The sequence below is a fragment of the Rhinopithecus roxellana genome, chromosome 4, assembly GCF_007565055.1.
Source record: "Rhinopithecus roxellana isolate Shanxi Qingling chromosome 4, ASM756505v1, whole genome shotgun sequence".
Lineage (NCBI taxonomy): Eukaryota > Metazoa > Chordata > Mammalia > Primates > Cercopithecidae > Rhinopithecus > Rhinopithecus roxellana.
Genome location: NC_044552.1, coordinates 49,780,349 through 49,805,398, shown reverse-complemented (window position 1 = coordinate 49,805,398; position 25,050 = coordinate 49,780,349). Strand labels below are relative to the sequence as shown.

The following is a 25,050-nucleotide window of genomic DNA, read 5'->3' as shown; positions in this document are numbered from 1 at the left end:
AAATGACCATACTGCCCAAAGTAATTTATAGATTCCATGCTATTCCCATCAAGCTACCATGGACTTTCTTCACAGAATTAGAAAATACTACTTTAAATCTTATATGGAAGGACAAGAGAGCCCATATAGCCAAGACAATCCTAAGCAAAAAGAACAAAGATGGAGGCATCATGCTACCTGACTTCAAACTATACTACAAGGCTACTGTAACTAAAATAACATGGTACTTGTACCAAAACAGATATATAGACCAATGGAACAGAACAGAGGCCTCAGAAATAGCACCACACATTTACAACCATCTGATCTTTGACAAACCTGACAAAAACAAGCAATAGGGAAAGGATTCCCTATTTAATAAATGATGCTGGAAAAACTGGCTAGCCACGGGCAGAAAACTGAAACTGGACCCCTTACTTACACCTTATACAAAAATCAACTCAAGATGAGTTAAAGACTTGAACATAAGACCTAAAAAACCATAAAAACCCTAGAAGAAAACCTAGGCAATACCATTCAGGACATAGGCATGGGCAAAGACTTCATAACTAAAACACCAAAAGCAACGGCAACAAAAGCCAAAATAGATAAATGGGATCTAATTAAACTAAAGAGCTTCTGCACAGCAAAAGAAACTGTCATAAGAGTGAACAGGCAACCTACAGAATGGGAGAAAATTTTTGCAATCTATCCATCTGACAAAGGGCTAATATCCAGAATCTATAAGGAACTTAAACAAATTTTCAGGAATAAAACAAATAACCCCATCAAAAAGTGGGCAAAGGATATGAACAGACACTTCTCAAAAGAAGACATTTATGTGGCCAAAAAAAAAAAAAAAAAAAAAAAGAAAAGAAAAGCTCATCATCACTGGTCATTAGAGAAATGCAAATCAAAACCACAGTGAGATACCATCTCATGCCAGTTAATGGCAATCATTAAAAAGTCAGGAAACAGCAGATGCTGGAGAGGATGTGGAGAAATAGGAATGCTTTTTTACTGTTAGTGGGAGTGTAAATTAGCTCAACCATTGTGGGATGCAGTGGGGCAGTTCCTCAAGGATCTAGAACTAGAAATACCATTTGACCCAGCAATCTTATTACTGGGTATATACCCAAAGAATTACAAATCATTCTACTATAAAGACACATGCACACATATATTTATTGTAGCACTATTCACAATAGCAAAGACTTGGAACCAACCCAAATGCCCATCAATAATGGACTGGGTAAAGAAAATGTGGTACATATACACTGTTGAATACTATGCAGCCATAAAAAAGGACGAGTTCATGTCTTTTGCAGGGACATGGATGAAGCTGGAAACCATTATTCTCAGCAAACTAACCCAGGAACAGAAAACCAAACACTGCATGTTCTCACTCATAAGTGGGAGTTGAACAATGAGAACATATGGGCACAGGGAGGGGAACATCATGCACTGGAGCCTGTCAGTGGATTGGGGGCTAGGGGAGGGATAGCATTGGGAGAAATATCTAATGTAGATGATGGGTTGATGGGTGCAGCAAACCACCATGGCACATGTATAACTATGTCACAAACCTACACGTTCTACACATGTATCCCAGAACTTGAAGTATAATAATAAAATAAAATTGATAATCCAGAAAAAGAACAATTGAATGTTCATTTACGTTGCTAATGACTTCACACAAATACAAATTTCGGATTATTGTTTATTCAGTGTGCCAATGCTTCAGCAGGTCATTGTTCCAATTTTTTTTTTTACCTAAACACAGTTATTTTGTCCTGTCTATAGGAATATCCATTATCATATTGAAATAAAATAAATGTTGGTATCTTTAGACATATATGCTTTGATGATTAGTAAAAGTTGATCCTCAAAAATCCTCAAGATTTCTGTTAAAAGAATATCTTCAAATTTTGCCTAATGACCTGGCAAACTTCTTTGTAAAATTACCTCAAGTTTTCTAACATTCTTATGCTTTGAACTATCTTACTGGGTTTTCCCTTTCATTTTTAAGAGGTGTTATCATCTGCTAATAGGTATCTTGTACAAAAAGGTTGCTACCTCTCTTGTTTTTACCAACCTCTTACAAATCTGCAGTGTTACCACCCAATGTGTGGTGTTCTCCAGGCACATACACTTTCCAGTTGAGATGCTGATTGTATTTAAGGCTTGTTGTGAATGCCCAGGGTAGAGTGGTGCTTCCAGGCTGCTGGAGTGTAGCCTCTCCACCCTCCAATGAAGACATCCAGTCTCAGCTGCCTGGAAGCTCTCAGCAGCTTTAGCAAGCAAGATTGTTGTTTGCTGTTGGATGAGTTGTAAATGCACAGGTTTCTCTTCAAATGTTTAATGTACTTTGCTTTTGAGTGATGTGATCACCTGAGTTATTGTTACAATTCAGATTCCAGTAGCAGGGCCCTCTCAATTATAACTAGTATCAGAGAACATAATAACAGGTGTTTATTAAGTAGTTGTGTGTTAAAGCACTTACAGTTTCATACATGATCTCATTTAATTTCCCCAGCAACATGATGTAGTGGATACTATCATTACTCACATTTTAAAGACAGGCAAATTGAGGTCGAGAAGTTAAGTCATGCCAAGATTGAGAGAGGTTAAGAGCCACCACAGAATTATTTACATTGCATAGACAGGACATCTAAAAAATCCGTTCCCCTAAAAGTTATTAGAGTTCCTGAATTGGCCAACGGTAAATGGAACCACTAACTCTACTTACTCCAGTTAGTAGAGTTCCAATATAGCGTTGGCCAATTCAGGTTCAAAGTAGTAAAAAGACTTTTAATCTCTTAACCAAAGCTAACTTTCTGAAATATTCAGCTTTGATATACTTCTGGGTCTCCCCTACAATCATAAGACTTAAATCTTTAGAGATGTGGCTCTGATTTATGATTTTGAGTGACCTAACTGTATGATGAACTGAAAAAAAGGTTTTTTTTCTGTTTTATTTCTCATTTTTGTTCCTACCGAGTGAGAAAAAATAATAGGCAGCATTATTTAAGAAAAGAGGACAGACATTTATAAGGTTTGCTCTTTCACTTGCTTTTATTGAGGGCCACGGTGGACCACACACTCATTTATGTGTCTCTATATATTTCCTGAAAAGTATTTCTAATATATCCTTTATAAACTAATTTCCGCAGGTTGGAATATCATATGTTCTAGAGAAAATGAGTTACATTTCTCTCTCAAGTTTCGACTCACCATAGCAAAGAAAAGGAAATTTAATTCAAAATCATTTATTGGCTCCTGGGATTTGTTTGCATAAAAGTCACTGTGGTGATATTTAAATTAAAACTCTTAATGATGAGTTGGGAAAAATTTTAATTACCTAGTGCTTTGAATTACAGCATAAGTTACAATGCCTGGAATTGCCGAGTAATTCCAGGAAAGCAATAAGAAAAATTCAGCTGAACCAGTAAGAGTTCTATTTTACACTTACGATGTAAGTCAAGGAAATGCATCTTATTTCTAGGGCATAGTAGTTAGGACTACATTTCCGAGTGTTAGAGATGTTTTAATATGAGGCCAGGTAGAATAGAATCAGAAATAATAGCAAGTGTTTCCAGGAAGAACGTGAAGTAAGTATGAACTGAGTTGAACTGGAAGCTTTGGAAAGCTATAGCTACCAGTTAGTTTTATAACTAGTTCTTAGGCTGTTGACTACATAGAAAAACCCAATATATGATATCAAACTGCCTCTAATTACCATGACAATGAATTTCTTTTTGTGGGAATTCTTCTCGATTACTGGTGAATCCCCCTTACCCCCCCTCACACACTTTTCCCCAACTTTAAAAAAATCATTTTCAATGTATGATAGACTATACATACAGCTAGGGTGGGCAGTAGCAAACAGTGGTATGATTTCAAGCATACTGAAAATTTCCATGCACCTCCATCCATAAACATCTCCTTGGCCATATTGCTTGGGTAAGAGTTTAGATTCGGGAAATTATTTTCCCTGGATGGGAAAAATAAGCCATGAGTCATCCTGAATTCCTGGGAAAGCTTTTTCCTTCCCTGGCTGGTTTCCAGTCTTCATTCCTTAGCTTAAGTCATTATTCTCGAAACATGTCTACTGGCTCCTTCACTTATTACCTCAGTCTCCTTCTGCACAAAATGACAATGGTTGTAGTATCTAGTTCACAGGGCTGCATAAGTCCCATGAAATACTGGATGCGAAATGCTTCACACAATACTTAGATATAGTAAAGTATTAAATAAATGTTATTATGTAATATATAAAGATGTTCTTTCTCCCTTGTATTGACCTTGGGAGAATAGCAGTGTTCTGACACAAGTTAATGTTGTAAGGACTAAGTTAGTAACACCTTCATTATTTGGAGCATTTTCTTTTATAAAGAAAGGTGTAGGCCTGGATTCATTGGCTCTGATAGAGTTTATATATTTCTGGTGAACTGAGAGTTCTATGATGCTCTTATATCAAATCAAATCAACTCTGTACCTGATTGTTTTTCCAGACATAATGCTCAAGTGCTTGTGAATTGCGGGGTGGAGATAGCACCAAGAAGCTTCACTGTGTTCTATCTTATTATAAATATTAAAAATGTTGTGAAAAAATACTATTTTCACATAGAAATATGAAAATTAAGACTTCATCTGTATGCTTGGCTCCATTAAAATTTTTTTCTTTAACAATTTTGAAATTATTTTTATTACTCCCCAAGGAGACTAATTAGGTTACTAAAGCTATTACAGGTGAGTATTATGTGTAAGGTGGAACTATTTGGAAACAACTAAAATATTAAGAAGGCTAGTATGGCATTTAAAACCTATTGGTGTACTATATTATATAATATCAAATTGCTGTAAGTAAAATATTCTAAAATTTGTTGAGTCAACCTCATAGCTAACCAGAACAGCATCCTTTCTCAGTCATCCAATATATATGAATATGTTGGCATTAACTAACAAAGAAAAAAATGTTATACTTTCTATAGTTTGTTGGAAGTTACAGTAAAATAATACTTTATTTATTTTATAATAAAAAGTGTTTTATTTATTTATTTATTTTTTGAGACAGAGTCTTGCTCTGTCTCCCAGGCTGGAGTGCAGTGGCCGGATCTCAGCTCACTGCAAGCTCCGCCTCTCGGGTTTACGCCATTCTTCTGCCTCAGCCTCCCCAGTAGCTGGGACTACAGGCACCCACCACCTCGCCCGGCTAGTTTTTTGTATTTTTAGTAGAGACAGCGTTTCACCGTGTTAGCCAGGATGGTCTCGATCTCCTGACCTCGTGATCCGCCCGTCTCGGCCTCCCAAAGTGCTGGGATTACAGGCTGGAGCCACCGCGCCCGGCCAATAAAAAGTGTTTTAAAACCAATGATTTTTGAGGTGAGAAATGGAAAAATTTTTTAATTATCTGGATACTTTATTATTCTCTAGATAACACATAGCAGTTGACAGCCTGGATTTTTTTCTCTAGTCATTAGTAATAATATAAGGAGTTTTTTTTCCTTTCAGAAATATATTTCAATGACGGCCAAGTACTGAGGCGTAAGAAATATCTTTGAAAATCTTAAAGTAATTTTCCAAGTTTAGTTTTTATTGTTCATGGGATTTGAATATATATATATATATTTGATTATATTTGAATATGTGTGTGTGTGTATGTGTGTGTGTATATATCTATCTATCTATATATTTTTTTGTGTGTATATCTATCTATCTATCTATCTATCTATCTATCTATCTATCTATATATATATATATTTTTTTTTGCGACAGAGTCTTGCTCTGTTGCCCACTCTGGAGTGCAGTGCTGCCATCTCTGCTCCCTGCAACCTCTGCCTCCTGATTTCTGAGGCAATTCTCCCTGCCTCAGCCTCCTGAGTAGCTGGGATTACAGGCACCTGCCACCAAGCCCGGCTAATCTTTGTATTTTTAGTAGAGACAGGGTTTATGTCATGTTGGCCAGGCTGGTCTGGAACTCCTGTCCTCAGGTGATCCACCCGCTTCAGCTTCCCAAATGTTGGGATTACAGATGTGAGTCACTGTGCCCGGCTGGGATTTGAAATTTTTGATTTGACTGGGAATAACCCTGTCTGAAAAAATCTTCTACTTGATTGCAATACCATATGTCATATATAAACAGAAGCCTCTGTAGAAACCAAAACGTTGAGCATAAAAGGGAAAAACACAGTTATATAGTTATATACTTTATATAATATTGAGCAACAATGACGATTTTCTCCATAAAATTGATGTTTAGCTCCCACACACGACTGTAAGGCAAATGGCATCAGGCTTCTGGAATACAGGAAAGGCTGATGGTGCAGTAGAAGAGAGGAAAAGTGGCAGGACCAGATGTTACGGTGGAGTCTGTGTTTGTACATGTTTCCTTCAGCTCATCTCAGAATTTTTTCATCCATATAGGGAAAAGCTGAGGACACAGTAGGATGATAGTTGTTCTTGCTGTCGTTGAACTAAGAATTTTAAAATTCAAAGAGCGTCAAACTTGTGTTTCTTTCTTCTTACTATTTCTGTCCCTCTCAGAATCGAACCCACGCCCTTCGGTAAACTTCAGAAAATATACACCTGGCCTCACTCCTTATTCACGCGCACTTGTAGCAGAATGAATGTTTTATCGCTCAAATCAATTTTCACGTTTTCAATTTGATATTTCTGTACTAGTCACAGTCTGATGAATAGCACTGTGGTAAAATTGAATATGGCTTGAACAACAGAGTGGAACCTAATTGATCACTGGAGGACAGATCTTCAAAAATAAATGTAAAAATGTATTATTTTCTTCTCTATGAATAAATATTTTAGGCTGTTAAAAAGTAGATTCCTAAAATCATTTGGTGTGTTCATAGTACAGGCACCTATTCTCTGGCCTCTCCATGTCTGACTGTCTTGTCCTAAAGTATGTTCCATAAAACACTAGTTCGGCCGGGCGCAGTGGCTCACGCCTGTAATCTCAGCACTTTGGGAGTCCTAAGTGGGTGGATCACAAGGTCGGGAGACTGAGAAGATCCCAGTTAACACGGTGAAACCCCGTCTCTACTAAAACAAAAATTAGCCAGGCATGGTGGTGCGCACCTGTAGTCCCAGCTACTCGGGAGGCTGAGGCAGGAGAACCATTTGAACCCGGGAGGTGGAGGCTGCAGTGAGCCTAGATCCTGCCACTGCACTCCTGGACGACAGAGCAAGACTCTGTCTCAAAAAAGAAAAAACAAAAAAAGATTAGTTAATTGATCTGCTTCACAATAAAAATGATATGAAGTAAATGAAATAAAATATTTTACATTGGACCAAATCCTGAACATTTAACATCATGAACATGATTATCATGTTTTAGAGCTCATATACATTAGCAGTTTGTAAAAAATAATGGAGTGAAGACAAAAATCTAATTTTCAAAACTGGTGTTTCTCAGAACGATTTTATTCACTCCTTTTGTAATTACCTGTTAAAATTCCTCAGAACTAGTGTTCTAATGAACTCATTTAAGGAAATATCACAGTTCATCCATTTTCAGATGCATTTTTTTTTCACTCGTTAACACATCTGAAATTGAGATGCTTTCTTACATTAGATGATGCCTTGGGTTCAATGAAATACGACATTGCCCTAGCAACTTCAATGGCAATTATGTGTGCTGTTTTAGTTATGATTAGGCTCAACTGAGAGTGACAAAAATTCAAAATGACAGTTGCTTAAATGAGATAGAAACTGAATTCTCACCAGTAAATCTGTAAGTGGATAGCCCTGTGCTGGAATTGTACTCTGTGGTGTTGGATACCCACACTTCATTCTTCTTGTTGCTCCATTACTCAGCACCTTTATTTCCAAGGTCATGTAATGGTTCAACAGGACTGCTCTATGTCCATCTGTAATGCCTACATTTCTGCCAGCAGAAAAATACAAAAGATCAAGACAAAGGAGCAAAAGTCAAGTGCCAGCTGTCTCTTAAGGAAAGATCTCAGAAGCTGCCAAATGATGCTTCTCCTTACATGTCACAGGGTAAAACTTAGTGATAGCAGCCTGGGTAGGGGGGTTGAGGGGGGGTGCGGGGTGGGGCTGGAAAATAGGCAATTACTGTACATATTGATCTTTATAAGAAGTAGATTATTAAAATATTACTCTTATATATATAATATATATAATAAAAAACTAGAGACTTATCAAATAATACCTCTTTTAAAGGTAAGGCATAAAGACAAATATTGTTGAAGATGAGAAATTCATTTAGTCATTAGCAAATAGAAAATTAGCCCTTTCATCCCCAGTATCAAATAGTTCTGAAATTTCTTGGTATTCATGGCCACTGATCTTAGATTGTGAAAGTCATAACAGAATTTCATTCTCTGTTGCTTCATTTGGTTATCAGGTCACTGTGAGCATCCAAGTTTAAATGGGTGGGGGGAATACAACTACAAATAGAGGGGCTGATGCACGCAGAGGATATTGTGTAGATATAGACTCAATTGCAAGAATGTTTAGAATTTATTCTGAGGTTCCTGAGAAAATTGATCAGTTTATCTCAAGCTACGCTATGATTACATTTCCACCACTCTTTTAGAGATTTTAATTTAATTAAATGCAAATGTTATACAATTCTCCAGTGTTTATTGTTGTATTTAATTCTCACATTTGCCCACAATGTCTTTAATTTCTCATTTTTAAATGGAAATACTGAAGCAGGGAGACTGTTCACATTGAACATCAAATTTGGCTAATACTGATTTGGAAATACAGTTAGATCCTGATTAAAATATTTTTCAACATTACAATTAAAAGAATTAAGTATATCTATATGAAATCATGTAAGTCTTTCTTAAAAATGAATTTCTATCTACTTAAGCCAGTGTCATTTTGGAATTTCTGTCACTATCAGCTGATCTTCTTGATTCTTTTACTTTACTAAGCAAAATAAATTAAAAACAAATGTATCATTCATTAAAGCCAAACTTCTATTACCAATTCCTTACAGCTATTATTCTGTGATGCTTACCTTTATTTACAAACTCTAAACAATTTACTTTACAGAGAAATATAGTAATTATGAAATAATGAAATAGAAAACTTTCTGTGGTTTTATAGTATCAGATTAGCTGATATCATGAGGCAAATAAAAAAATACATACCTGCTAGGCCTCAAATCCTAGGAGCTCATTTTTAGTAAAAACAGTAATAAATAAATGGTAAAAGTCTTGAAAATCCAACAGATGATCTTCATAAATTGATCTGGCTTAGTGGATTGGTAAATAAGTTTTTAATAAAAATGTTATTTTGCTTGTTGTTTCACTATTGTCTTGTCTTATTGAGAAGGATTCACCATTTATATTTTTTCATTTTTAAAGAATAAATCATAAAAGCAACAAATGCATGCTGGTATTATAATTTAACTTAATGTGCCTATGGAGGAAAACATACTTTTACCTGATAGATATGTATTTCATTACTATTATTAAAAATTTATTGAGTATCTCTCATATGCAAAGAACTCTGGTAGGTTTTCAAATGTGGAGGTCAATTTCTAAATAACCGAACCCTGCTGAATTGTGTTTAAAGTAATAGTTACATGTTTATTGTATCAGTAGAATAGAAGGAAAATATCCTAGCTTTGTCATTAAATTGAAATTTTAAAGTGATAAAATAACAATTGACACTCCACCTATTTTTCTGAAAACATGAGGCAACTTAGTATTATAAATACTTAAAGGCACACTGACAAACAAATAATACAAAATTGGAGAGTATGAGTTTTAAGATATGTATATTTCTGCCCCAGCTAGGAAGGCACCTTTCAAAAATGAGTCTGTATCTCTCAAATTATCTACCCAGAGCAATAAATGTATTCTGCCCCAACCCTAAGATTCTGCAATGCAGTCCATCTAATGACATCAAAACCCCCAAATCACTTAGCTGTCTATGATACCATACTTGAAGTTATCATGCAAGCACTTCACAATGATCTGTTTGGTGTTTTTGGGACTTTCTTCCATCATCTAAACAGCAGTAATGGACCTCAGGATATAATAATTTTCTTATCAGGTGGTAATAGTTTTTGAAGTCAAAACTGAACTCCCCTAGTAAAATACAAATTTATAAATTATTTTGGATGAAAACCTTTCCAAGCAGATGTGTAAATTCTAAGTGTTCCTTGTTTTAGTCCTGGAAGCTATTATGTACTTATCAGAAGTAATTTTTGTTTTATGCAAGATACCAACCAGATCAGTAATATGATTGGTTCAAGGCACAATCATAAAACTTTTACATTGGTAAAGATTTTTAACATTTTACTTCTGTTGCAAATTAGCCATTTATTTCTGATAAAGCAGGGAAACAACAGAAATGATGCAAGTTAAGAATTTTGAAGTCTGAGTGTAGTCCTAGGAGCATTTCTCGTTTAACTGAGGGACTCAACATGCCTTTTAACTGTTAAAAGTTAGTTTTCTCATTCATAAAAAAGAGTTAATAATATTTGTCCGCGAGTATATCACGCAGGAATATTGAGAAGACAAAATAAAATAATGAGTATTAAAACATTAAAACACTTTCAAAACTTTAAAGAATGCTCAGAAATGATTGGTGTGTGAGTGTGAACATATATAAACAACTGATGAAACATTAATAAACAAATCGTTATTTGATTTAAGCCTGATTATTTTTGGAAGTGAAAGTCATCTCTTTAGAAAGTTTGGGAAATAACAGGTTATTGGGTTCTAGATTTTTTTTAATGAAATGAACAGAACAAGTTTCATACAATTTAATTGACTTCTTGGAAAGATGGCAGCCAAAACTGACTTTGCCAGGGCTTTAACCTGGACTCCTAAGACATCACACTTTTGCACAGTTGCTCTTACACACTTCCAGAAGTCCTTTTTTTCTTTCTTATTTATTTATTTATTTTTTGAGATGGAATCTCGCACTGTTGCCCAGGCTGGAGTGCAGTGGCGCAATCTTGGCTCAGTGCAACCTCCTGCAACCTCTGCCTCCCAGGTTCAAGCAATTCTCTCACCTCAGCCTCCTGACTAGCTGGGATTACAGGTGCCCGCCACCACGCCCGGCTAATTTTTTGTATTTTTAGTAGAGACAGGTTTTCACCATGTTGGTCAGGCTAGTCTCAAACTCCTGACCTTGTGATCCACCCGCTTCAGCCTCCCAAAGTGCCGGGATTACAGGCGTGAGCCACTATGCCAGGCCCTGAAGTCCTTTTTAGTCTTCAAGTATTTTATAAATATCAACCAATTCATCCCAGTTTTGTTTCCTAATAGCTGGTGTAAAATTGATGTGTTCCTCGGGGAACATACAATATATAATTATCATAAATAATTATCATAAATGTACCTTTTCAAAATTAATTTCATCTCAGAATCACATACACTATTTAAAATAGGAGAGACAGAGAAGTAAATGTTCTTTATGAGGACAAATTTGAATAACACCATGTGGTCTTCCTATGGATGAGCAAAACTCTGATTCAAGGTAATAGAAACATTGGCTGATATTACTGCACTGAGTAGTAACCCAGAAAAACCATTCTATGTGTTTTTCTCATGACTTTGTATTAGGTTATGAGTCCCCATATTGAATTGTTATTTTTAACCATATAGTGAAATATAAATCCCACGTAGCTATAGTTCATCTGGAAACTTGGATGTATAAAATAATTTAAAAAATAATTATAACTTTATAAAAGGGCATGACATTTTCCTATTGAGACATATTTGAGAAAATCTCATAAATGTACCTCTTCTTCCTCTTTAGGCTCCTTTACCTGCAACAACTGACCTTCCAGAGTTTTTTGTTGCTTCTTATAAATGGCCTGGATGGACTCACGGCCCATTGGATCAAAAAAATTGTGCTGCATCCTGGGCATTTTCCACTGCAAGTAATAAAGTCATTTTAATTCCTTTCTTATAAACTACTCCTTTTGGCTCTAGAGACTGAGATAATAATTAAACAATTTTAACAATTAGAATATTTAAATATTAGCATATGATCAAATAAAATCTCATTGTGACTGAAGAATGCAACCTAAAGATTATATAAAAATCCCATTTTTAGTCTAAAAGTTGTTTTTTATTTTTAGGGTGCAATTTTAAATAGACAGTGAATCAAAAGAGTGACAAAATAAAGTTGCTAAAATGTGTTTGTCTACTCAGAGTTAAGACCAGATAATAAAAAAAGGATTAGGGTTCTTCTCCATTCATATATTATTTATAATTCTAATATACATGTAGACACACCCACATAATCCTCATATTCTTTACTCTTTATACTATTTGCAAAAACAGTTATTAATCTAATTTGATGTAAAGTAAGACTTTAAACCTAAATAATAATGGATCAAATGGATTTTATTTCATTTTAAATAAATATAAGCAAATATATAGGTTCTGACTCAAAAGTAATGTAACTGATCTTTTAATAAGAATAGCTTCCAAATTAAGTCTACTGTTACTCAAAAAGTATAAGCAATGACTCTTTCATAGTTACTTTCATATAAATTCACAAATCCAATAAATTAGTTACAGGCTAACCCTCAAATTAGGTCTCCAAAATTATCCTCAAAGGAATGCTGAATATATTTTAGCAATTAAATGAAACCTAACATGATGATTGGTTGTCATTCAATTATCTTCATAAAACCATGCTCTAGGGTTTGCAGGTAATTTCAACAGTGTTCAAAGACAGTTTAAAGCCATTGAAGGATTGTGAACAAGTACATAGGCTCTTCGAGAAGCCAGCTATGAAAGGCAGCATAGCCTGGGACAGAGAAATGCTGACATTTGTGTCTAAGTATCATTGCTCCAGGGTATCAATCAGACAACTCCAGAAATGCCTTTGATAGAATCATAATGGTAGCCAAGCTCACCCCAAGTGGCTACATTTGTTAATTCACTGCTGTCCACACTCCTCTCTGGCTATCTTATGCTGTACTTGATGTATCAGGGACCCACATGCAGACCTTTCTGAGCTAAAATTTGTTTGTCTATTGATAGCTAAGGCCAGATAATAAAAAGAAGATTAAGGTTCTTTCAAATGGGTGGAGAAAGGTTTAATATAATAAACCGTTTGCCATTTTGTGTTCATGTGGTTAATGTGTTACACCTAGTGGGTGATCTATAAGAATTTTGCTTAAAATTTACATTCTGCCAGTATTTCTGAAGATGTATAAGGACAAACATTCATGGTGAAATACTGAAAGCAACTCGCTAGAGTGGGGGATATATTTTGGTGTTCCCAGGTCTCAACCCCACAGATAGCCTCTGCACTGCACCAAGTCAGGATTGTTCCCCTACCTAATTCACGGAACACCAGAGAGAGGTTTCCTTTTGTGATTCCAAAGGACATAGTTTTGTATTCTGTGAATTCAGTATGATAAATTAGGGCATTTTTTTGTGTTAAATAAAGAAAAAAATGAACTAAATTATCCTAAAGATCTAAGAAATTGTGTCGAGAAGTATTAGTTACTAAAAAAGATTATCAGATAAACTAAAAGCTATAAAATGGAATAAATAAGACTCTTAAAAATAGGCACATATATTTTTAAAAGTTGTGTAATCCAATCAAATTCAAGCTATTTTTCAGAAGCCGAGGAGATAAAGGTGTTTGGAGTAGTGGGAGTGATGTGTTTCACATACATTTGAAGACGGAATAAAATAAGCAGGGGAAAGAATAGAGTGTGTCTCAGAGGTACTGTCCAGTGAGAGTTTTTAAGAAGAGAGTGGAAAACAATTGGTTGCACTGAGTCATTCTTAAATCTTCTGACCTTTTCTAAATATTTCAAGTGAATTTTGGCTAAACCATCATTGAGATTCAGAAATGTCGGTATAAGAGCAACATATTGCGTAACATGATGATTTAAAACACTTATCCTTTATTTGAAATCTACAGATTTGTGAGGCTGGAAGAGATTTTAAAGGTCACCTTTTTCAAGCCTCTAGTATTATAAAGGAGGCCCATATAGGTAAAGTGGCTTATCTGAGGCCAAAAGATGAGAAATATCAGAAATAATCCTGAAGACCAGGCTTCTAACTTCTGGATTACTGTTTTCTCTACACTATAAAAGTATTTTCTGAATGAAAACACAGTTATACCATTTTTTAAAATTTCAATTTCATTCTAAACCCCTGTGCTGAATGTCAAAGCATCAAAGAATTTCTCCTTTCTTTAATGAAATAGGGAATTATTTTCTTGAGACTATCAGAAGTCGTATAATGCCATTTGCTCCTATGAAATATATCCTACTATTTGCAATAGTAGATTGGAATTTAGTAGGGAGTTGGAGGTTATAGATTTAACACATATTGAACATCTAAAGAATGCCAGCAATTGCCCTACAGCATTGTAATATGCCGTAGTTACATTAAAACCATGTGTATACAAAGATACATATGTAAATGAATTAAATGAATTATTTTAGAAAAATTTTTAATTAGCACCTTGAGGGATTTCAGGACACTGACAATTCTGATGAGAAAAAAGGCTAAAACTTTCACTAAGAAAAGTGAATGAATATAAGAAAGGTTATTATTTTGTTGCCTTTAATTAAAAGTGAGTAAGAAACTCACTTAGAACAAGACTGAACAAGACTGTACCAGATATTCAACAAGACTGTACCAGATTTTTAATGAAAAAGTCTGTACTAAAATGGTACCACCCCAATTTTTTCATAATCTAATCACTCACATTAGTTTATTTTGGTACCACGATCAAAATGATGGCATCTATAGGATTTTGCTACTGGTTGATTAGTTTCCCTGGTCTGTTATTCTAAGAGGGCAGAACTATGTCTCCCTTGTTTCTTGTTCATCATTGTAATTTCCAGTGCTACAGTGCCTGTCAGTTAGTAGGTGTTTAATAAATGTGTTGAGGAAAGGAATGAACCAATAACAATTACAATTCTAGGGAATCATATAACAAATGAATAGAAGTTTTAATCATAAAAAGTGTGTGTATATATATAACTAATGATATTAGTTAATAATATGATAGTCATAACTATATTATTAGTTGTATATGACATTACATATCATCAGTTACATATATAGCTATTAGATTGTATATACATAATTACATATATAGCTATATATAATGAACTATATTATATGTAACTAATGGTATTAATTAATAGTAGTTACAACAGTTAGTAATTGTAACTGAATAAATATATTCACTTCATTTTATATATGTGTATAATCAAGCTGAATTCCATGTCTGCTAAAACAAGATTAAGATAATAATTTTCATTTATGTTATGAACACAAAAGTGTGCTACGTGGCCTTTAGATACTGTATAAGATTGATTCATGTTAGTCTGGATTAGCTTAAGTATGGTCTCCTGGGTAGTTAAATTAGATACCAGTTTAAAAGCAAAGGATTCAGTTTCATTCCAATATATCAGATGACTGTGGATGAATTTCCAATTAATATTTCTATGGTGAGTTTTCTTGATTGCCCCAGTTTAGTTAAATTCATTTAGAAAATATGTATTTTCCTGGGCGAGGTGGCGGGCGCCTGTAGTCCCAGCTACTCGGGAGGCTGAGGCAGGAGAATGGCATAAACCCGGGAGGTGGAGTTTGCAGTGAGCTGAGATCCGGCCACTGCACTCCAGCCTGGGAGACAGAGCGCGACTCTGTCTCAAAAAAAAAAAAAAAAAAAAGAAAGAAAGAAAATATGTATTTTCCCATGACTATATGCAAGATACTATTTTAGGTACAGGAAATAGAAATATAAGGAACATATGGCTCTTGCCCTCCAAGAGTTTCACTTGACAGATTACCTAATGAGGAGCGTTCAGGAATATATAGAACATCAAAGGAACAAGAAACTGGAAAAATATTTGAAGTCAATAGGACAATTGAGTAATATCAAAATAGGACAAAAATTATGACTGAAAGTATGACACAGTTCAACTGGCTAGAATACATAAATACATTAATGCTCTTTGGCTTTAATTATAAATTACACACAGTTTTAAAAACTACGTTAGGGTTCAAACAAAAAGGGTTATGTATCTTATTAGAAATACCGTGTACCATTTGAATATTAATTGATATTCTATTTGAAACAGGTGTGGCTGCTGACCGAATAGCAATTCAGTCTAAGGGTCGATACACGGCCAATCTATCCCCTCAGAATTTGATCTCTTGCTGTGCCAAGAACCGTCATGGATGCAATAGTGGAAGCATCGATAGGGCTTGGTGGTACCTGAGAAAACGTGGGTAAATAGCTGCTCAACATGTGTTTCTAGGATTTTTATGAGTGGTGCATTGTGTTAGAACAAGGAAAATAATTAATCCCAAGATTTTTACAAAAATGTACTTAAAATATATATACTACATCTACATGAATATAAATATTATGCTACATTTAAATATATACTATATTTGTTATGTATTGAGATTAGGAGCTATTAGAAACACTTGAAGAATGTGTACGTTTCTAGCTAAATTAATATGAATTTTACTTTTGAAGACTCAAGTAAATATTTTTTTCTTGTTGCTCTGAGCCGAGTCCCCACAGACAGAATAAAGTAATCACGGTTGCTGATCTCTCTGCTGTGCTTTTCAGTTACCAGATTGAGGAATAGATAATATCAGGTAAAATTAGGCTAAAAATAAGAATAATAATATAAGAAAATAATTTACAGTTGTTTCAACTCATCAGTATGGTTCATTGTCTCCACCTCATTTGATGAAAAATGGGAGGCTGCATTTCCTTACTTTCAGGTAGGCTGATCCCATATAACATCCTTGTGTCCGCTGTAAGAGCTGATCTACTAAAAAGCTGAGTTATTCAGCTAAAGAAGCTGCAGCTGATAAACAGTGGTGTATATATGTACCGCTCACTTGCTCTTCATCATCCACTCAGTGCTCTGGGTCTGCTATAGGACCAGTTAGATGCTATAGAAAATAGTGGATGTCAGATTCTGATGGATTGCAATAAATTGCTTTAAATTTTTTCATATGTTTTGCCTAAAATGTGGTACTTTGAACGGGCAACTTGGGCTGATACTTTCCTTGTGTACTAGTGCTTGGTTGGCTTGCGTTTTATATTATGATAAAAGATAACAGCCCTTTAAGAGCTTGAAAATGTAAATTATCATTGAGACCCAACTAAATCTCATTGTATTGGACTGCTTGGGGTGCTGTAACAAAATTCCGTAGACTGAGTGGCTTCAGCAGCAAACACAGATGTTTTGGAGGCTGCAAAATCCAGGACCAGGCTGATCTGGTTCTTGGTGAGGGCTCTCTTTCTGGCTTTCAGATGGACACCTTCTCACAGTGTCCTCACATGATGAAAGAGAGCTCTGGTTTCTTCCTTTTCTTTTCTTTTTTTAGCCCAGAGGTATTTTATTTATTTATTTATTTTAACACCTATTATGCCATGAATTCATAGGGAATAGGTTCCAGCAGCTCGGGCTCCTTCCCATTGGTTCTCACAAAGTGTGCTTCTCTGGGTGGAGCAGGCTGGCGCGTCAGTTGAACCCAGGTATCTTTCTCTTTGGCTTCTTTCTTTTTCTGATCATTTTCCTTCACGCGTTTCAGGAAGCTATCTCGGCTCTTAGAGTGCTTAATGTGCTCAATACGCACATTAATTCTCTTGGCAAGAATCTTGCCCTTAACTTGTTTGTTTACAACAATGCCAACAGCATGCTGGGTAACGTTGTAGACTCTCCCAGTTTTGCCATGGTAACACTTGTGGGGCATTCCTTTTTGAACAGTACCCATTCCCTTGATGTCTACAATATCACCTTTCTTATAGATTCGCATATACGTGGCCAAAGGAACAACTCCATGTTTTCTAAAAGGCCTAGAGAACATATATCGGGTGCCTCTCCTCTTTCCCTTTGTGTTCGTCATTTTGGCGAATTACTGGAAGATGGCGGTTCCGGCCGAAAGGAAAAAAGGCTCTTCCTTTTCTTATAAGGTCACTAATCACATCTATGATGGCCCTACCCTCATGACATCCTTTAAAGTTAATTATCTCCCAAAGGCCTACCTCCAAATATCATTACATTGGGTATAAGTGCTTCAACATATGAATTTTAAAGTGACACCATTCAGTCCACAGCACTCATCATTTAATACAAATGTAATGCATTTAATGTAATATTTTTTAGGTTGTTAGAGTGTTTTCAATGGGTTTGCTTTTGTCTTGTTCTTTCCTCAGTTTCTCATACTGTGTTGGAAACTATTACATTTTCATGAACCAATCCTAGTGGATACTTCTAAGGTCATTTCAGCACAGAGTATCTACAATGCCATTACCATGATTTTATTTCCCTTACAATTTACCTTTTTATTCAATATTATTATGTTTGAATTGGTGCCAAATAATTTGTACTTTTCTATGTTTAGTTTCAAAATCGGAAGTCAAAATCATTTTCTCTATCTTTTAGATAATACATGTCTGATAGTTTTCTACTTTATTAACTTTTAATATTATATTAATATTATACTATTTCCCCCAAAGTACCACAAGCTACAGATATGTAATAGTTTGTATTATGTGAACATATCTATAACTTAATAAAATTATAAAAATACAAAAACAAAACAAAATAAAAACTTTAAAGCTACAGCTTACATAATTTTAATATTCCATCTGGGAGTAGTCAGATTCAATGTCTTGTTTATATTAAATTGAGCTCTTCCAAATTATAATTATATATACAGGTTGAATGGGGTCCTTCTCCTATTAATATTACCACATACTTAATATTGACAACCACTTTTTATCTTCAGGAAATTCTATACTACAGGTAGAATTATTTATTAAAAGTTGATCAAAGCGAGATTTTTAAAATTATAATGAAGAAATAAGAGGAAGGTAGGGAAGAGTATAACGTCACTGAGCTTCTGTGTTGGAGCCAGTCACTATTTTGAAAATTATGCATATAAGTAACCAGAATAATTTATAAATGTTTAATTCAGTAAGATTAAATATAAACAGGAAATTATAACATTCTCCTAAATATTACCTTTGCTTCTTTGCTTATTCCTCATAGACTGGTATCCCATGCATGCTATCCACTTTTCAAAGACCAAAATGCTACCAACAATGGATGTGCCATGGCAAGCAGGTCTGATGGGCGAGGAAAACGGCATGCCACAAAGCCATGTCCCAACAGCGTAGAAAAATCTAACAGGATCTACCAATGTTCTCCTCCATACAGAGTCTCTTCCAATGTAAGTATAAACAGCAAGAATCAAGAATAGTTGACTTTCTTGAACGTATATAGCTCTGCTGTAGCTAAAACAATTTAAAAACTACTTAAAACTATTATATTTTAAAATAAATGTTATATTTTCATGTATAATTTTTAATATTTTTAAGGACTTTAGATTTGGGTATGATGTCTTATCTTTGTAATATTAGCAGTGTAAAGAATTGGCTGAAATTAAAAAAATGTCTAAGGAAATAGGGTTTTAAAATTATGTTTAATAATATCTGTATATAAATATATTTGAACTTGACAATTAAAAGCTAAGTTAAACTCTGCTTTACTGACTTTTTTGTGTTATTAGCTCGTTTTATCAATCCTTTGCCTCACTCAACAAAATAATTTAAGAGGTCATGGGTCTGATATAAAAAAGACTCCCTTGGATTCTAGTTTGTCTGTTAAAAGCCTAGGCAAATTTACTTCATCATATCAATGTTCCCCAAGCCTTCTCGTTTTCAGAATCTGTGAATCTCCAGTCCTCCTAATTATCTCCAGAGTACAATTCAGTGTTCTAACCATAGCACACTGGCCTTTCATGAGTTGGTTTTGAACACTCATGTCCTGCCAGCATCTGCCACTCTACCCAGCCATAATGCTCCTAATATGTAAAACTAGTCTCTGTTCCCCAGGTACACCATGCTCTGTTATACTTTTCCACTTAGCTAGGTGATAATTCCTCTGATGCAAATGGTTATCAAGTCTTTCCATCTAGAATGCCAAACAAATGTCAAGGCCCAGGTAAAAACTTCGTATCTGTGAAATTTTCCTTGATTTCCATGCAGAATTAATTTCCCTTTTATGTTTGCAATAATAACACTTTGTGCTTGTCTCTACAATGGATCTTATTATATAATAATGAAATTAGTAGTGTCATTCAACTAAAATGTAAATAAATTGAGTATAGGTTCAGGGTCAATATTTGTTCCTGTCATAGTTTCTGGCATGTACTTTGTGTTCAAAGGCACAGAAAAATGGATGAAATAGTGCCCTGCCTCCCTACAGAGGGGTGCATTATACATTAGGAGATATCATAGAAATATTTGTACTAAGGTTACTGAGACATCTATCTAAACAATCATTTGGGATAGCTCTTGTGAGAAAAAAATTAGAGGTACTATTAATCTCCACTAATTAAATACTGTTTTGACTTACCTTGTTTATTTTTTTCTTGATAATCATGAAAGGCTATTGTATTTTCTCTCCACTCCAAATTTACTGTTTAGTGATAAATGTCATTAAAACAAATTAGTGCATCTCATCTTTAACAATTTCATTAATGTAGTGTAATATACGTGAGTTTGTCAAAGTACGATTGAGAGTAAATTGCAAACACTTAACATTGTACACCACTCAATAGGTTTAGTATGCTCTGATAACAATGATATTGCTCATTCATGTTTTTCCATCCAGGAAACTGGGATAATGAAAGAAATCATGCAAAATGGACCAGTTCAAGGTGAGCTTGGATGAAATACGTTTTTTTCTTATTCATTCCTTTAATAAACAACATTACATTGAGCTCATGTAATAGGAGTTCAATAAAAGAAAGAAAACTTTTACTTAAAGAATATCCAAAAGGCTTCAATAGTTCTAAAATGAGTGCAGTTATGAGAAGTATGCCTACCTATATCTTAATTAGCTGCCATTTTATTTTCAGAAGATAGACTCATTTATAAACTGAACTCTTAAATATTAATGACACATTTGATGAATGACTCCGAAGTTTTTCCAAAATGATCATGGACCAACGGAAAGTCCAACATGAAGTGCCAACTGACTAATTTGTAATGAAGCTTGCTTTATTTATTCAGTCGTATTTAAGAATCATACATACAGCTTTCTTATCTTCAGTTTAAATGGATTAGGTAGTGGATTGAAAAAATTGAGGATTAATATTTTCCTTCTATTATCTCAAAATAAATTGAGTAAACTAGTGTAATTTTGCATTTTACAAAAGGTTTTCAATTTTGATCAATTTTGTAAATGTTTTATTTAGAGTAACAGTAAATAATGAAATCATATAGTCACTTGTACATTGCCTTTGATTTATCTCATCTCTTGTAATAATTTATTCTGCTTGCCTGTTGAATTTTATTTTGCATCAATGGCCTGAATAAGGGTAAATTCACAGAGTGTATTCCCTGTGCAAACATTGGCTTGAAGTGCATGGAAGAATCAATCCAACGAAGCCTAAAATGAAAATTTAGGTTGTGAATACTGAAGGGCCTGGAATATATTATCAATGCAGTGGAATAAAAAATAGGCCAAAATTAAATGTAAAACGTTTGGTACATACTTAAGGAACTGTTGCCAATTTTAATTTTTCTGAACACTGATCTAGTTAGTACTGGTTAAATATATATATGCAGGAATCATGGATTTTATAATTGTGTTGGATGAATTTTTAATAAACATGTCCTGAATTTAATTTTTAAAAATTATGGGACGTTACCCAAAACCTGAAACAAATGAAGAGAAATTTTCTGTTCCCCCTTACAGCTGTGTAATTTGTTGGTCATTTGAAGAGTGAGGGAATTAATCTCTAATTTCAGTGCATGCTCCATTAAGTGGTGCTTGTGTGACAAATTTAAAAGATCACAGGCATTTGGAGTCAAGGTTACGCTAAAATATCCCAAATTTGGCATTTGCTATTTAAATAACTTTGGGCAATTTACTTAACCTTTCAGAATCTTCAAGTCATTGTATTATTGTTTCAAGTGTTTTTTTTCCTTTTTCCCTCTCTCTCTCTCTCTCCTTCTTTTTTTAATCAGTCAAACAACTTTGAACTGTAATTATTTAAAATTGAGAAAATTTAAATACCTTAGGTTTATTTTATGGCTATTACTGAAATGCTCATAAATTTCACAGAATGAATCAACAATAAAGGCGCAACATTTCAAAGCAATAAAACAAAAATGCTAGTTATTCAACATTCATTTAACAAAGGTTTCTTGAGAACCTGCTTCCCACCAGCCTAAGCCAGGAGCAAGAAATGAGCAACAACCAAGCCTCTCATCCATGTTATAATTCTGTATCATGAGTTTGCTGCACTTTTCCAAAAGTAAAATTGCATGATCATAACTTACATAGTTATATATTCATGAATTTATCAAGCCTGTTTGGTTTCAGAAACTTCAGAAAGAAGCCACCTTTCAGGTAATTATGATGGCTTCTCGTCCTTTTTCTTTAGTTGGCAGTGTTTTTCAGGAATAATGAGTATATTTTATTCATGATGCTTAGAGGAAAGTTGAATCATAAGACCTAAAAGGGTGAATGGTTCTACAGAAAAGAAAAGCCAGTAGCAATATGTTCACATTTTTATAAATGTATAGAATGCTGGTTGACTCTTCTTGCTATAAATGTTACATGATTGCCTGCTTGTTATTGCCTGGTCTGGCATACAGCATTTCCCCTGTCTCAGTACGAAAGAGTGTAAAAGCCAATAGAACCCTGAATGAATAACTTTGTGTACATTCTTCTAAAATCTGTAGGATTAAAAGTAAGTATAGGTGATGGATAGAGAACAAAAGCAGAGATCTCCATAGAGTACAGTTACATAAATTCTTAAAACCCTACAGGAATGTGTTTTAGAGTAGATAAAGAAGTTTTAACCTCTTTTGCGACTATTTGTACAGCATCAGAAAGGGCATGGAACATTAAAAAATGAAACAAAAACAGGAACATTGAAAAGTTATATTTAACTTTGGAGTATAAGCTTTTTTAAAGGATCTGTCAAACACTAGTTACCTTCCTGTTTTATTTAAAATGCTTGTCAAATTAAGACAAGTAAGTATTGTACACAGTTGTCAAGCTATACATATATAAGCCCAATTAAAACTTTTAAAATTCATATCTTCTACAAAGGAAGTTTAAAGTCTTCACCCTGAATTGCCAAAGCCCTTCAACAAAGCAGCACACAATAGAGAGATGAAGTAATCTAGGTGAGGGAATGAAGGAGAGCTTTCTAAAGTATAAGCTCTACTTTTTAAAGTGTACAACATTGCTTATCTCTCCAGAGATGGGAGGATGAAATCCTGTCAAAGTTTTATTTTGCCGGGAGTTTGCTTTTTTATTCCAACTCACAAAAGAAATATTTGTATTTACTTATGAGGATTAATGACAATTGCTTTAAGCCCAGTTTGCTAGGCTCTGCTAGCTTAATTGGGGTTTTAAGAGGCTTGTGGTAAAGCACAAGGTTAACGGAGAAATAGTAATCACTGACCAGGTGTAGTGTACTTTTGTTGCAAGGGCTTAATTTTTGGTAGTAGTGTCTCTGTTGATTAAGACTAGATGGCGTTTTAAAAGCATAGTGTGTACTTAATATTCTAAATAGCTAAAAGTTGTTTTTACAGGATGACAAAAAATATTGCAACTAATTAAATTAAATAGGAAAGGAAAATTAGGCTGAATTGCACAGCCCGTTCTTAGCTTCAGCTCCTTGCAATTTACCCATTGGTTGTTCCATGAAATTTTCTGGTGGTTTTTAAAGATGGTATTTTAATACTGTGCCATTTGTTCTGTTGGATTTTATTTTAGCCATAATGCAAGTCCATGAGGATTTCTTCCATTATAAGACAGGGATATACAGGCATGTTACCAGCACAAACAAAGAGTCAGAAAAATATCGAAAGCTTCAGACACATGCAGTCAAACTTACTGGGTAAGGCAATTAAAAAAATTCATTTAATTCTTTTGGTAAATGAAACTGAAAATAAGAATATGCAGTGCTTTAAATGCTAGAATCCCCTTTGTAGGAGAGATTGTGATACAACTGAAAAACGATCTAAACCTTGCCACTGTTTAGTCATTATTTTAAAGTCCAGTAAAAGGCTAACTCAGCATTCTGGGAAAAAATGATCATTTCCTATCTCTCACTTCTTGTGACTATTTCCTTAAGAATCTGTTCTAAGGGCAAGGAAAATATATTATTGAAATAATTCTACATGTGGCATAATCAAGGGAAGAGAGCAAATCCAAGGCGTATTACGGCTTGGGGAGATGGTTTTGAATAGAATTGCAAATAGCAAAGATTAAGCAGGAAGAGAAGTAAGGTCACCTATAATTCAATGTAAGGTTATTTTATATTTATGTGAGAATTGTAGAAATTAGATTGATCAATTTTTAAAGTAAAATATATTAATCTATGCAAGGGCAAGAAAGAAGTTCAAAATTTGGTGGTGGCATTTCAAGAGTAATGTTATAAATAGGCTGTACTCTGAAAGACAGTGTGGTTATGAGACCACTTTCCCAGTGCCTTCTCAATTTTATTCTGACTAAAACATCTCATAATGTCTCACTCTAATCCTAATGAAATGCTACAAAGTTTTCTTTTCCATCTAAAACTCTCAGTCTTCTCATATTGCATATTATGGTAAATAACTTCATTCCCATTGAACATGTCTTTAATGACTGAATTTTACTGAGCCTACACAAAGCAACCTCACCTACAATCAAATTGTTATCTTCTCCTTACTGATCTTTGAAACACCTTTCAGTTCTAAGCTATGTAGACAAGCTATCCTGTGTGATGCCTCCTTAATCGTTGTCCCTCCTTTATCTTAAATACTCTAATATTTCAATTACAAAATTATCACATTTCTCTGAATCTAAGATAATACTAATTTTGTGACATGTTGATTTCATGAATGTGAAAATACATGTATCTTAGGATTGAAGAATGTGATGTTTCATGTTAATGTAGGATACTGAATCTACAAATTGGAAAAAATGTAACATGCGTGTGTGTGTGTGTGTGTGTGTGTGTGTGTATTTGTAAATGTTTTCACCATTCCTAGACAATAACTTCAGTTGAAATCTTGGAGTATTTTTAATGA

At 34.4% G+C, this 25,050-nt stretch overlaps 1 protein-coding gene and 1 pseudogene across 6 annotated transcripts in view; one reads left to right on the top strand and one right to left on the bottom strand.

The window, feature by feature from the left end:
* Positions 1–25,050, top strand: part of TINAG (tubulointerstitial nephritis antigen) — an 84,922-nt gene that overhangs the window by 24,559 nt on the left and 35,313 nt on the right. For all 5 annotated transcript variants that reach the window (XM_010363845.2, XM_010363838.2, XM_010363830.2 and 2 more), the window contains 5 exons: positions 11,749–11,872; positions 16,061–16,211; positions 19,001–19,181; positions 20,627–20,672; positions 23,753–23,876. In XM_010363845.2, the coding sequence (XP_010362147.1) occupies positions 11,749–11,872; positions 16,061–16,211; positions 19,001–19,181; positions 20,627–20,672; positions 23,753–23,876 (626 nt within the window). The remainder of the gene's footprint in view (positions 1–11,748; positions 11,873–16,060; positions 16,212–19,000; positions 19,182–20,626; positions 20,673–23,752; positions 23,877–25,050) is intronic.
* LOC115896985 lies at positions 17,328–17,894 on the bottom strand (annotated as a pseudogene). The gene has a single exon (XR_004056944.1). The product of XR_004056944.1 is annotated as a 60S ribosomal protein L21 pseudogene (transcript).